This window comes from Spea bombifrons, chromosome 11 (assembly GCF_027358695.1).
Source record: "Spea bombifrons isolate aSpeBom1 chromosome 11, aSpeBom1.2.pri, whole genome shotgun sequence".
In the NCBI taxonomy this organism is placed as follows: Eukaryota; Metazoa; Chordata; class Amphibia; order Anura; family Pelobatidae; genus Spea; species Spea bombifrons.
This window is the reverse complement of record NC_071097.1, coordinates 16613591-16628658: the sequence shown is the minus strand read 5'-3', so window position 1 is coordinate 16628658 and position 15068 is coordinate 16613591. Positions and strand designations below refer to the sequence as shown.

The 15068-nt window shown below is 39.8% G+C and overlaps 2 protein-coding genes across 2 annotated transcripts in view; one reads left to right on the top strand and one right to left on the bottom strand.

Moving 5' to 3' along the window:
- NDST2 (N-deacetylase and N-sulfotransferase 2) overlaps positions 1-15068 on the bottom strand; it is a 59533-nt gene that overhangs the window by 17141 nt on the left and 27324 nt on the right. The window contains exon 2 of the mRNA XM_053450558.1: positions 5465-6816. Coding sequence (XP_053306533.1) covers positions 5465-6454 — 990 coding nt within the window. The 5' untranslated portion in view covers positions 6455-6816. The remainder of the gene's footprint in view (positions 1-5464; positions 6817-15068) is intronic.
- NDUFV1 (NADH:ubiquinone oxidoreductase core subunit V1) overlaps positions 490-15068 on the top strand; it is a 587185-nt gene continuing 572606 nt past the window's right edge. The window contains exon 1 of the mRNA XM_053450577.1: positions 490-498. The gene's annotated coding sequence lies outside the window, so the exon portion shown is untranslated. The remainder of the gene's footprint in view (positions 499-15068) is intronic.

Genomic DNA, 15068 nt, shown 5'->3' with positions numbered 1-15068 from the left:
AACTCGCTGGGGAACTCACGGCCATGTTTTAAACATCTTTACCTTTTGAGCGATTCACCAAACGCCGGGTTTAGTTAATTGAAAATGTCAGGAGTGCAAGGACACTCGCAGAATGGGACAAAGGAAGCATTTTAAGTCCAAAATTGTAGGGAAAGCTTTTTTGTTTTGAATCCGGACACGTTTAAATTAACAGCAGATGCACTACAAAAGCATTATAGACAGTATTCTTTCTACTGAAAATTATTTTTAGACATTCAGGGTTACGGTCTCTATCTGGTGTTGCAGTAAATATCGACCAGGTGCACATCATGAGAAGAAGCAATCTACACGAGTGGAGAACATGGAAAACATTCAGCAGCAACGTCGTAATTGTACAAAAGCTTCTCAGAAAAATCCTTCCCGATCTAACGAGCCAAACCGAGCTGGGACTTCATGGGGTGCTTTATCAGAAGAGGATTTTTGTATGGATGGTCAAAGCGTGCGGGAAGGGGAGGAGGCAGGAGACTATTCCGTAGATCCATCTGTTCACCATGTGTATACGTTTGTGTATTTAATTAGTGCAACACACCAGCATATCTGACAATGGCTTTTATGTACTTTTATTTCAGTCTATGAATACATTGTCTACATTATAAGTACCTCTCTGCTGGGAGCTGAATGGCTTTCTAGTGGCTACATAAGGAGCTCTGTAATTTCTTAAAGAATAATTTACATATTCCCTAAATAGTTTTGAGTTACTACAGGATTGATCTGGAAACTCTAAACTACATTACTGGAGAAAATATATAGCTGCCTACCTTAGGTAATGTCCTAAAACGTGAAGTGCTGAACCTTATCAAATGCCAGACATAAGACAACAGAACATAAGTTGGACTGCATGAGTTACGCAGTCTTTAGGGCCTACAGAGACTCTTGGTGCATGACTGATACTGTAAGTGTTGGCATGACGTATTTTATGTCCAATACCAAGATTTCCAGAAGTGAATAATACATTTGTGGGACAAAAGAGAATACACAGGAATAGCGATTTCGTGGTGTGCCACCAGGTGGCTAGTTGCCCCTTGCAGATGTACTCAACGTGATAAATTCAAAGCTATAGCTCTGTGCTAATCCACAGAAATTGGGCAGCATGTGACTATCCATCTTCTGGCACTTGGCTAAAACCGGACATGTTCCAGACTGAAAGAGGCTGGTATGGAACAAAACACAGGAACAAGGTAAAATGCATGGTTGTGAAAGACAGCTATCTAAGGAAGCTTCAAATGGGGTTTCATCATTTTTTATTTATAAAGCAAATCGGTGAGAAGTGTTTTACTCCTTAAAAGGTATTTGTAAGTGCAGCACCTCGAAGCAGGCAGATGAGGAGTGGAAGAGAGCTCATCTGCTGTCTGTCCGTCTTATTAAGTGTCCGTTTTTACTCCTGTGATTTTTGTAATCCAATCTGAAGACTCGCTTTAAGTAAACGACATTCCCTATTTGAGGATTATACATCCAGTGGGTTAATTATATATGATCCATCTGCTTCCATGACATAAACCTGTATTCACTTTTAATTAACATTCTTCCATGACTGGGTAATCTCACAATAATACAATAAACATTTACATTGGACCATATTAGCTCTAATAAGATGTATTTTTTTTTTAAATAAAGGTTTACGTGTACACTTCCACAAAGATGGTGATGCGCTGCCTGTATCATATATTCCAAGTGATGAAAGACCCAAACAGATAACAAGGTGTTACGCTACAGTCTCTGCGGACAGCAGGCATCGTGCGAGACCAAACGTCGGCTGGCTGACAAGCTGTCATACAGACACCCTGCTGACAATGCCAGCTCTCCCATAATCCCCATCCCAAGCAGCCAACTATAAAGCTGGTCCCTGCAGCCCTCCGCATAAACAGGACCCCGATCCCTCCTGTGGTTCTCTCTTGTTTTGAGTCCAGACTGATATAAAAAATAAAAAAAAAAAGTCCTTCAAAAGACATGAAAGGAGCAGCCAACTCAGAGCGTCAAAACTTCACGCCTGGAGAAAATTAAAATCCTTCTTATGTGCAAATCCTATAGAGTCTGAAACCAAATCCATTTAGCTGTGTGTTCGTTTTCTCTTACTTATTAGCCACATTTGATGCACACGGCATTCGCCTTGTCTTTTGGGTTTCTTTGTTTTGTTGAGCAGCACATTTCGGTGTTAACCCATTTAACATCGCAAAACCAGCACCAATTTGCAAAGCACGGTAGCCACTTGGAAACCCCATGACATTTCCCGTGCGTGAATTATTGTCTGTATATACAGATTTACATATTAAAAGAAACATTAAAATACACTTATGCCGATACATATATATACATATTTATATAAAAACACACACACCACAGAAAAGTGGGAACGCTAGCTAAGAGCGCTAGGAAATCAATTAATAGCAAAGCATTATGCTAATGTTTTAGCCCATTCTAGTAACACTTTAAATGCGCAATTAGCCAATAGCTTGCCACTTAAGATATCCATCGCTAGAAATTAATTTTGCAGTTCAGGGTTTTAAATACATACAGCTATTGTCATTTCTAAATCATGCCTTAAAACTATAATTACTTTAGCCTGTTACATCTAAGCCTCATAATTCCCAGAGATGCAGAGGAAGCAAATAAAGAAACCATCGTTCCTAGCCAAGGCACTCTAGGAAGACTCTCTCAAATCGTTCAACAGGGACCCTTTCATTTACCACACGCACACTCCATTATTTACCTTAATTAGCCATTTAAATGAAATTCCTTGGGGTCTTATAGCCGCAAATACAACCATGAATGTTGCCCCCAGGGTATCCATGGCTTGATAGCAGTGTTTACACAACATCAGATTTGCTTGTTTGTGAGTTCTGATGTCATTGGTTGTCATTTTAATGAAGTCACTAGAGTGATAAACCAGCACTGCCGGGGACGTTTTTTTTCAGCCCTTTATACATAAAGAACACGTATATGCATACATTGAAACTGGCTATGCATTACCTCGGAGTACTAAGAGCAGAATGTGGGGCAAAATGATCTTATTTCCATGGTGGCGTTTTTTGATTTCTCGGCAGAGAATGATGGATTTGTATCGCTCCCTTGGCTTCTGTACACAGATCACATTTCTGACTGTCAGCCAATGGCAATGGGACAAATTCCATGGAACACACAGATTTGAACATTCCATCTCTAGTCATGTGAGGTCTCCAGCTTAACCCTTTGTGAACTAGGAATGATTCAAATAGTATTTTACGCATTTGAGGGGCCACGTATACACTGCGTCCAAATAATGGCGTTTTTTCAGCTTTTTTACACAGCGTGCAATTTTAATTGGCAGAAACACACAAAGCCCAAACGAGCAAATTGCTGGTTCAAAATATTAATCCGCTTTGACTATTGTAAGGGGAAAAAAGTAAACAAGAAAAAAAGTGCCAAAAGAAAAAAAATGCTCAGAATTTGGTATAAACACAAATAGTTTTATTCAGTGACAGGGAGCGGAGCCCTTTTTAATGTATAACCAAGTTCCGTGTGTAAATAATGGATCACAGTAATGGACTTTTAAATAAAGTAACTTATATTTGTGTATGTTTTTGTGATTTCAGGTAGACCATTTACAGCTTTCTACACAAAGTTTATAACTCATAAGAGAATAGTAAAAGTACCTCAGTGGTGGTGTGGGGGAGGGAGGCTCTCAGACAAAAAAAAATAAAAAATAAAAAAAATCGCCCCTTTCAAGTTAACAGTAAAGAATTATCTCTTTTCTTTTACCTCTTTTTGGCTCCATACACTTTAGCCAAAGAAAGTAATTACAAAAAAATTAAAATATGTTCCAATTATAAAAAGTAACATTCAATATATTGCTAGACAAAGAATTGCCACATTTTTATATCACGTAGGCAAGATGAAAGCAGTCGATTTGTTAAAATTAAAGTGGATTCAATGACTTACTTACATAGGTTGATGCCTCTTTTGTTCAGATTTAAATGTGATTTTAAGATTAGACAAAGCATGAATAACTTGAGTTATGTCCAATATTAGCTGCAAAACGCTATGAGTGACCTACGGATGCCTGGGAACGCATCGTATTCTGCTTGAAGAGAAACGTTGACATGCTTCCTCTTTAAACTGGAGGTAATGGGAAAAACTAGAGGATATCATGCATATACAGTAAATTAATTACCACCGCCTCTCAGCTTCTCGGTATTCATGATTTAGCCACATGTGGCGAGTACATCTTCATCTCACGCCAGCAGCACAGATATAGGATACAACATTCATCCAACACCATCCATACCATTAGGTGTGCACGTTGTGCTAAGCCGTGCTGGATCTGGAGAATGTTTAACACGTGCCCTCTGTGTTTAGGTGCTTCCAATAAACATACACCAAGGCTCTGCCTAGACAAACGCAAGACCAATGAAACCTTACAATGGGATAATGTCAGATAAAGAGATTGTCCTAACAGGATTGCAGTCACGTGATTTGGAAGGGGCGCTATGATGACTATGCTGCCACAATTGTAGGACAGTAATTAGGCTTCTGCTTTTGTGATATTAGTTATTAGCTTAACTGGTAAATTAACTTAAGATGTGCCTAGGCAGGGCGTTATTTTCAGTTCTCTGCACGTTAATATACAGATTTAAGGCGACTTATAAAAGAAAACCCTACTGAAATAACCTCATACCACTTAGTGAAGCACATCATTCACATCATTATAACTGCTTAAGACATGGACATGTTAAATGGAGAGTAGACTCAACAGAATTCAATACTCAATTAATGGAAAGTTGTTTTAGGCGACTGTTATACTATAAGTAGAACTGAATGAGAAACTAGAGGAAACCTATCTCAAACCAAAATGACAAAGGGTTACATATCAGTTCCACTATTATCCGTTGCACATCATTTATATTTTATTTAATGCAGTTGTTGACAATTGAAAAAAAAATGCCAAAGATATTACATTTTTTGTCCCTGTTACATGTATTAGACTACATACACACCAAACGCATATACCCATTGGAAAGCGCTGTGGAATATAATGGTGACACATAAAACCAAATAATTTTCAGCTAGCATCACAGTATTCACCAGAATCCTTGGGGATTCTCTATCTGGGAAGTACAAACTACAATGTGCTTAGCGATTTCATCTCTGGCTAATTTTCTTATGGCTGTATTTTCCATTTCCCCCCCACTGGGATGCTCATATTCTTTATACCACAGTCCTTGTTGGTTTGAAATTCAAAGTGTACTCATATATGCCATATCATTTAAGTCATTTGTGGCAATCTTTTTTACTTAATTGCGAATCTGAATGTTAATACCACCATGTTTTTTTTTGTTTTTTTTTTTTAGCTGTCGAGCACAACAGAAACAGTAAAAAATGTGATGCTTTTTACCACTTTCAAAACCCCACCCACGAACGTATATCGATCAATCCTTTTTGTATGCCTTACCTCAACATCAGACACTTTCATACGCGTGCCTTCCTTGCCGACAAAAATATCATCAATATCCACCAAAAGGTATCGGTCCAATGTGAGGCACAGGCGCTTGCCGGTTAAGTAGGCAATAGCATCAACAAAGATGAGCTTATGTAGCCAGAAGTTGAGATTGTTGCCAAACAGAACCCTTTGGATGCCATCATGGAGGCCCAAGTCCTGTACGACAGTAGCATGAAGTGCTTTGTGGGTAGGGAGATGTGGGATAGATTCAGCAGACTTGGTGCTTGCTAACAATACAGGTTCATATGTGCTGTGGTTAGACTGAAATACTGTCCAGTCATCCCCTGGGAGAGGACCCTGCTCCACTTCATTTGCTCTAGTCACATACAAAAGAGGAGCGTTAGGGTTAATATGGTAGTCCTTCAAGCCCAAGTTGGAATGTAGAAAGAGGGGGAATCCTTTTAGCTGTGCACTCAGTAAGCTATTCTCATTAGCTTTGAAGAAGCCGATAATACCAACTCCGTACTCCACGCAGTATTTATCCAGCAGCTCTCTGTTCCACGAGTCTAAGTTCACATACTTTAGGATGTTCTCGTAAATGATCAGAGCATAACGACCACGATCTTTATCAGTCAAAGTTGGCATGTCTCCCTTTCCGGGAGCAATTTCCGTCCTATACTTAAAGCGGCCAGACTCCAAGATGGCCACGATCTCTTGACCAAGCTGGGAATAGATGCTCTCCACAAACACAAGCACTACTGGTTCAGTACGAGAGGTGTCTACTGATTTGGCGATTCGCCAGCTGGCTTGGGGCTGCACCAAAACCCTAAGCTGGCTACTGCAGTCACTAAAGGGTAACGGTGGAGGCTTGATTTTTGGGTTGTTTGTCACATAGTAAGCCAAGAAACACATGGAGGCCAAGCTGAACGCAATGAGCAGCAAGATCAAGCGATGGAGTTCCAGTTGTCGCATGTGACGCACTAATTTCCATAAATGAATCATGGTGAGGCCACTTAACCTCACCTGCTTCTAAGGTTCACCTACACCGCTTGATCACTGTCCTTTGGCTGCACAGTGTAAAGATTTGGAGAACCTCAGGAGAACAGCAGCAACAGCAGAGGACAAGGCAAGAAACACAGGATGCAAAGAGGCGAGAATCCCTCTGGTCTGCCATTTATGTCAGGTTACCATGGCCTCCAATTCCCATTGCTTCTCAGTACTCCGCTCTGGGCTATTCAATAGATTGCCTCCAAAAGATTAAATCCCAATCATCTCTTACATGTCTCCTTCCTCTCGTGTAGGCACGGCACCTCTTCCTCCGCAGATTTAATCCAGCAGCTTAATCTCTGCCGTCAGGATGCGCCCTAGAATTGGACAAAAACATCCTATTAAAGAAAGAATAAAGCAGGCTGAAGCAGACATGGCCAGAATTAACATTTTAACTGCCTGGCACTAAGAACTAACCATTATAGGGTCAAAGTGAAGAAGAATATGAATTATTGTTAATTCACTGATAGTAGTTATTTTACGGTTCTTAAAATTAAGTGTATTGCACACAAAATGTATTCTGCACTGTGTAAAAAATCATGTTACATGAAAGGTTCTATATTACACTTGATCCCTGCAGGAGAAAATAAATGTCACATCCCAGTAACTTTCCAAGATCAACACTGCTTATCTTAGGTACACCGTACAGTTGTGAAATGATATCCCAGCCTAAAAGCACTAGAGGTTTCAGTAATAATGAGAACATTGCTAAATACTAGTCATGCTAGATTTTGCACTGCTTTAAAACACACGATAAAGGAAGGATAATTTAAGTGTCAAACAACCAAATGTTAAAATCGGTTGCATCTCAAGCTTGTTTTTAAAGATATATTTCCTGCTCGACAGGGGAACTTGGGGTCAGTTAAGTTGTTGGAACAGATTTCCCACGTTGCTTGCAAAGAAGGGACAAGGTGCCGAGCAGCACTGTTATGATGTAATATCTGCAGGTACAAAACAGGATTCTTTCGCTTTGGGTGAAATCACCCGTAGGGTAGAGAGAGAGAGAATAAGTAGAGAGATTGTAGTACTAGCGGAAGGAAGATGTTTGCATTCTCAAGAGACTGAAGAACTAAATATCATTAGTCAACAGAAAGCCTACAAGCAATTTACTGAGTACACTGTGAAGTTCACACGGGTCTCTGATCCCAGAGCAAAAGTATGCCACGGAGGGTTTCAGTGTTTGCTAAAGATTCAGTCCACTATTGATGGGGGGGGGGAGACCTCTAGTAACACTGGGAAGCATTCAAGTGGAATCGGACAACCAACAAAAGCCTGCCAAGGCTGGACAAGTCTATAAAGAACTCAGGAGCCAAAATTAGAAGCAGTAACTTTTCTTTTTTTTATCACAGTACTTAGCCCTTAAACTTGGGTTACCGGTTACAAAATGTAAACTGTTCCTACCTGGGCCCTCTACCCAACGCTTAAACACAAGTTGTGTTTAACGAGAGAGAGAGAGAGCTATTAAACAGATGTATACAGGTGGACTCTGCAAAAATAAGCAAATGTCTCGCTTCTCAAAAGCAAGCAAGACGTGCTCCAGGATGGAAGCTTTGACGGGATGCCATGTGGCAGGTGTAAAAGGGATCCCAGCAGGCAACAGCTGTCAGGACAGAATATATACTTGGTTCACAGAGCTGGCATTTTGAACCATTTTAGCATTTCCAAAAGGACAGAAAACCTAATCTCTGGGAAACTTTACAACCAAAACTGCTGTCCATAAGGGGATTCTTCTACGGATACGCCCAGAGCGCTAGAGAACATTGACTTCTATTGAACAGGGCTGTGAATATATGTGAAACCTTGTTTCAGAAATACCCTACATATTCTGTAAGAAAATCACATTTTATTCTCAAGAGAGGGTGATTTGCAGGAGAGTTGCTGTTTAAACACACTGGTTTCACAAGAAATTACGAAGGCCCAACCCAGATAGGTTTCTCCTGCAAGACTGGCTGAGCTGGCCCTGCATAATGCATAGTTTAATCAGGGGAGCGTCGAGCGCTCTACCCTCATTAAGAAAGCATTTTGAATGATTAGCTCAAACCTTGTTACAAAAGCTCACAGAGGTTGGCCCTTCATAATGGGAGTTGAAACTTCTGCAAACTCCCACTTTAGTGAATAAACCCCACTGAAAAATCAGCTGCATATGAATTATGTGATGTTAAACACTTTGTTGCAGTGGGAAAAACCTTTTGTATACCGATGCCAGTGTTGCTTTTCTAATTAAGCGCTTTCAAAAGACAGAACTGGCAGGATACAATTAAAACCAACGGTGCCCACACAAATCCCAGCCAGAGCAATTGAAATGTCAGAAACAAAATGGTGGCTCCCGCCGAGATGATGCACTTCAGGCCTCCCCTGTTTAAGCAGGTTTACAGGCAAGTGACTTTTAACGGTGCCTGGAAACTGTTTCAAGGAGGATACGATTCCACAAATGTTTTATTTAGTAGTAGTTACTGTTCTTCATAGCCTGCTACATGTTTAGCAGTATTGTTTCAGAAGGATAAAGGAACTGGCGTTTCAGTCGATGCATTTGGGAGAAAGGAAACTACAAGGTACAAGAGGATTAAAAAGTAGATCCAGTAAAATTTAGAAGTTGGGTGGTGGATCTGCATCATACAAACTAAAAAAAAAATAATAATAATAAAATAATAATAAAATAAAAAAGCGCTGACTTTATGACACAAGGTGGCACGCCCCAAGCCAACATTTACAACACCTGGGCGAGTTAGAATGAGCATAATGTGACGTCATCGGGTACATGTGACTATTCACATAATACAGCAAACCAACATAGCCTTTTTCACTTCCTGAGGCTCAAAACACACAGGAACCTTAGAACTGCCTTCATACTGACATTATTCATTTGCTTTAGCACTGCTCTCTCTTTCTCCACACCTGCAACATCAAGCGCACACCTATACTTCTTATGGTTTAAAATCACAAAGGGGAGAAGATGCAGACACCTGCATGAATGCACAGAGATATTTTTACTTTAAAGGCACAGATAAGGATCCACTTCACATCACTTGGAGTTGGGGGAGCACGAATCATAACCAAGGGCGCTTGGTACACTTCCTTTTAAATGACCCTTTCTAAAGGAGACACACATGCATCTACCAATCTATTAGATACAATATATCTAAACAAACAGCACAAAATAAATCTATAAACGTGTGCAGCCATACACCGCACTCAGATGTTTACAGAGAGATACAGAGTCAGGGAAGGGAATTAGAGACATTTTTAATAAGAACATCTTAAAATTGCATAAAATAATGCTACAGGGGATCTAAAAATAAAGAACGTGCTTCCTGTTCCCAAGCATCCAAAATTGCAGAATTCAGTGTTAAGTCCTTTTGGCTGCAGACGGTACCCTGAGGTAGGAAAAATTGTTTTAATCTGGAGCCTAAGGAGAGGGTTTATTAACAGAGCCAGGAGTCCAAACCTCCAGCCTGGAGACGCACCACGCCAGCACTTACATCACGGTATTTAAGATGATTTAAGAAACAGCCCTTGGTCATTCATGCTGTTACTGCATGGATTTAGAATTGGAACGACATTTTCAGATGACGACATGGTCAGCGCGACCGGGTATTGCTATAGGTCTTATAAAAAAAACACCCGGATAAAGGAGCTTAGCAAGACAAGAAGTTTATCCGCAGTCAATGTCTTTTGTTAAGGGCACATGGACACTTGCACAAGATTAGAAAGGCATATTAGATCTTTAATTCCACTGAACGTATGCGCTGCTGCAATCCTAAAATTTGTCCTGCGACGCTGGGAGCATCATGGACTGGATTATATTCATTATTTTAACAGAGTAAGGATCGTGGTCATAAGATTATTAAATATATTTAGATTATCCCATAGATTCTGGTAAAGCAAGGCAGAACATCAGAATAAAATGTTTTAGTGGCGGGCAAGGGATTATTCTGGGTGATTTGACATACAAGCCCATGCAGTTTGTATACCTTGTATGAAAAGAGTTCTGCACAAGCCCTTGTATTAAAATATATTATTTTATTGTAGAAAAAAATATTAACAAAAACATATAGAATATTTCATAATAGACAACAGAGGTTTCTAGGATTAAAATATAATTTTGTAGGCTTATTACGGATTGGAGTTTTAACAAGTGGCCGAATACAGTGATTGACACATGCATGTTCCTGGCACAGATAAACGCGTGTACGTCGACCAGGTGCTACAGAAGTTCTGATGGTATACGGACAGTTCTGCATGTCTTGAGTACTGTAGAAACCTAAGCCAGGTGGAAAGCGCTGCTGGTGGCGTATAATAAAAGGAAAAATAATCTTCTCTTAATCCACAGTGCGCAATGGGCGAGAACAGAGCTCAAGCAGGAGGTGAGAAAAACATGAGGTCTCATTAACGTACCGAGTGAGTGATGATTAGAAAATATTAACTCATTTTCTAGCAGTAGCCGGAGGATACGTCAACTTCATTATAATGTCATAAAAAAGGACAAGAACATAGATCTGCCCTCCTGATGTGGGCATTTTCTCCACACTTCTCTGGAGGTGGAATCAACCGCTGAGATCAGAAGACACGGCTGCCACATATAAATTATTGATATTTATAGCGGTCATGTATTAGGGGGCTGGAGGCAAAAACAGCAGGACGTGCACAAAATGAACTGATGGGGGAACTGGGAACTTTACACATTACACACTTCTCTCAAACATCGTGCACTACCAGGTAAAGAGCCCCCAGGCAACTTCATGTGTTAATTCATCAGGGGATGCTACATCTCTGTGATAAATATGCTACATCTAACATGGCAGATTTTTTTTTTAGAATAAAATGTCATTAAAAAAGTGATTTTTTTTTATAATAGCAATCCCACAGCCTTTGTACAATATTTTAATTGAGATAGATATAGTGCACTAATCAGAACAGTCTTACTGTCTGTTTCATAGATGGCAGCCCACGGCTTCTAGAGGTCTGCCAATAATCCTGCATTTGCACTGAAAACGCCTTAAATTATTATTTTTTTTTTTTTAAAGTGAAAATATACAGTAACTCAAAATCTATTTTGTCTATTCGGTCATACTTCAATGAAGTGATCCTCACATTAAAACAATGATCTATGATTATATTAAAAAATTGACCATCAGCGCTTTCATTTGATCAAAATCAATTAAATGAGCTTGACAGAGCTGCGGTACCCCAAGTACCTTTCAATGGCAAACTCATACCCAGAACCTTCCTTGTACACGGTTGGGCAGTTGGGAGTTTATATTTCACTAGTCCCAGTTAATTATATGCTAGCACAGCAGTTTACAATTGTGAAAGAAAAACGCAGCAGGGAAAAGCATTTTTTTTTTTTTTTTTAGTAAAGGGTAGTTGTATAGAGTGCGATCAATTCATGTTAACACCAGCCTTACTTTCCACAAATGCAAGCTGGAGAATGGCACATATTGTACTGCAGCACTCCAGGGTTCTAAAAACAAGCACTTCCCAAAACACTCATCAATACCATTATTGACAGGTGCTTGCGAATAAGTAGAATACAAGTGTATTAACTGGAATTTCTTAATGCATGGATTAATAAATGGATATTTCCTTCCATCAACAATGCAAAAACAGCTCAACACAATGTATATAGACATTTTAAGGTATGCTGTACAAAGTGAGATTTGATCTAAATTTACCGCGAAGGGCAAGACAGACGCCCCAAGCACAAAACATGACCGGTGACTTTTCGTCAATTACACTAAACTACCCAAATGCAAACAAGACATTTTATATTTTGTGTACCTATTGCCAAGCACTCATCTCAACCAAGAACGGAATGATCTTGCTTGTAAAAATTGGTTGTCCTGTTCTCGTAAACAATCATATATGCATATAGCTTCAGGTCTAAGCATACATAGTCCCAGCCATTATCTCCGGACAAGATTTCAAAACTTCTTCCTAATAGAGCTCTACACTATACTAGCAAAATAATTTGAATCAGAATTCTCACATTAAAATGAATAAAAAAAAGCCACTTGCCGTTCAAAACAACTAAGTTACATTAGCAAATAAGGCCGTTCTTGAGGATGGCAGGATGATTGGAACCGTCACAAGGTGTTTTTTTTTCCCTTTAGTACTATATAACCAATACGGAAACCTATACATTACTAGCGACTGAAGAGGGGCTCCTACACCCTGCAGCATTTGTAGTAACCTACTGAGGGCCCGTTGAAAGCAACAGTAGTCTGCAAGGTGAAGCTAATGCTGGTCAGCACGTTGGAACCCACAGAGCTATCCATGGGCCACATGGCTAAGGATTTCCACAGCACTGACACTGTTCCAGTGCATTATTTTGGCAAGATGTACATTAGTCTAATAAATTTTACACACACCGCATATATTATGATCTGCAAGCAGCCTTACAAGGGCTTATTAAGTCTACACTCACTGGGCACGTTATTAGGTACACCTTGCTTGTACCGGGTTGGACCCCCTACTGCCTTCATTCCTCATGGCATACTTTCTACAAGGTGATGGAAACATTCCTCATATGGACATGACGGCATCATGCAGTTGATGCAGATTTGTCGGCTGCACATCCATGATGTGAATCTCCTACTCCACCTCACATCCCAAAATGAGTTTGAGATGATGTGAGCTTTGTGACATGGTGCATTATCCTGCAGAAGATGGGTACAATGTGGTCGTAAAGGGATGGACATGGTCAGCAATAATACTCAGGTTGGTTGTCACGTTTAAACAATGCTCAATTCTGTAAACCCTAGAGATGGTTGTGCATGAAAATCCCAGTAGATCAGCAGTTTCTGAAATAAATACTCAGACCGGCTCGTCTGGCAACAAAAACCATTCCGCTTTCAAAGTCACTTAAATCCCCTTTCTTGCCCATTCTGATGCTTCATTTGAACTTCAGCAAGTTATCTTGACCACGTCCACATGCCTACATGCATTGAGTTGATGCCATGGGATTGGCTGATTAGCTATTTGTGTTAAGAAGCAATTGAACAGGTGTACCTAATAAAGTGGAGTGTACCATGCAAGATGTGGGAATTAGTTTTTGATCAATGTATAAAATGTATATTTCTGGTGACAATACGGTGAAATATATTGGCTAGTACAGCTTTCTAGAAAGAAAAAGAAAAAAAAATACTCCAAATCTAAAAATGTGAATTTTGCGTATACATAGGATACTTTTTGTATATTTGCAGTCTTTCCAGTACCTAAGCTGTTAAGATGGCATAAAAGGCCTGTTCCTGCACCTGTGGTGCCCAGATAAGAGGCGGGGTGGGGGAAACATGGGAGAAGCAGCTAGAGAGCTGAAGCTCTTTGAATCAGGCCACTGTTTTCACAACAATAGTTCCATTCAATGCTTCTCGGATGCTTCCAAACAAGCCAAGTTTTGTTACACGGCAAAGACAGCGGGTGGGGTGAAGAAGAAGAAAAAAAAAAAACAGGGGGTGGAAAAAAAAGGGTGGTAGATTTACCCCGAGAAGCTACATCAGGATTTGGGACTTGTCAGCTTGGATCTAGGCAACAAGGATTGGCTGCCAAAATGAAATGGTGGGTAGCAAAGTAATGGGTGCAGCTGGCAAAGCGAATTGACTCTTCAAGCAATAAACTGATTTTGTTGCTGAAACAAAATTGATGGCAGATGAGAACCATTTTGCCCATCCAGTCCATTATTCCTGCTGTGAACACTTACGCTTTAATTGGTAACCGGCCTTGTCTCGGATTCAGGATGACAATATGCCTCTATCACTTCTTCTGGCAGGCTGTAACATTAAGATACATTTAATGTATACTTTTTGAATTGCTGGCCTGTAATTCATTGACAACTTCAACAAAATTTAAGCCCTCCAGTCACCTGAGGCAAGCTGATTTTTTTGTCAGATTATCCTGAAACGGCACAACGATGGCCTTTAGAATGCTACAGTAAATCATTTAAGAAACTGAAGTAGCCATTGATGTGTTATCCAGATATTCAGGTGCCATTCTCTGTGAACAAATGTCCAAGGGCACATTTTTGTTCAGTTAAAGCTTTTTAGATCTTTTTCTTCATTCCATAATTTACCATTGGACAGCCTTGTAGGTTTATTTAGCCCGATGCTGGAAATGCAAACCAAAATCCAAATACATAAAAAAAAGTCCCACCTTTTGAAAAAAAATTAAGCAGTATATAAAATAAAGCATTCCGAGGGCAAACAATTTCTTCAAGGCATACCAGCGTAACTTGTTATAGATCAGTTATTGGCCTGGATAGAGAATCAGTAACACCGAGTAAGTTAAATTAATAATGTTTTAAGGAGAGGATTTAAAATAAATCTGCAACGTGCTGGAGGTCTACCAACGTTTTTAACTTAAATCAGTATTTAAAAGATGATAGAATCCTAACCAACCGAAATCAAAGAGGTTCAACAAATGCAGGGGTCACACAAAGAAAGTCTACCATCTTCTCTATTAAAGTCGTAGCTGCAAGCAGAGACAGTGCTTGGTAAAGCACACACAAGTCTTCCGACTATTGCTTTGCTAGATAAAATAAAAAGCCTCAGGCACTTATCCCAACCACAAGAAACCT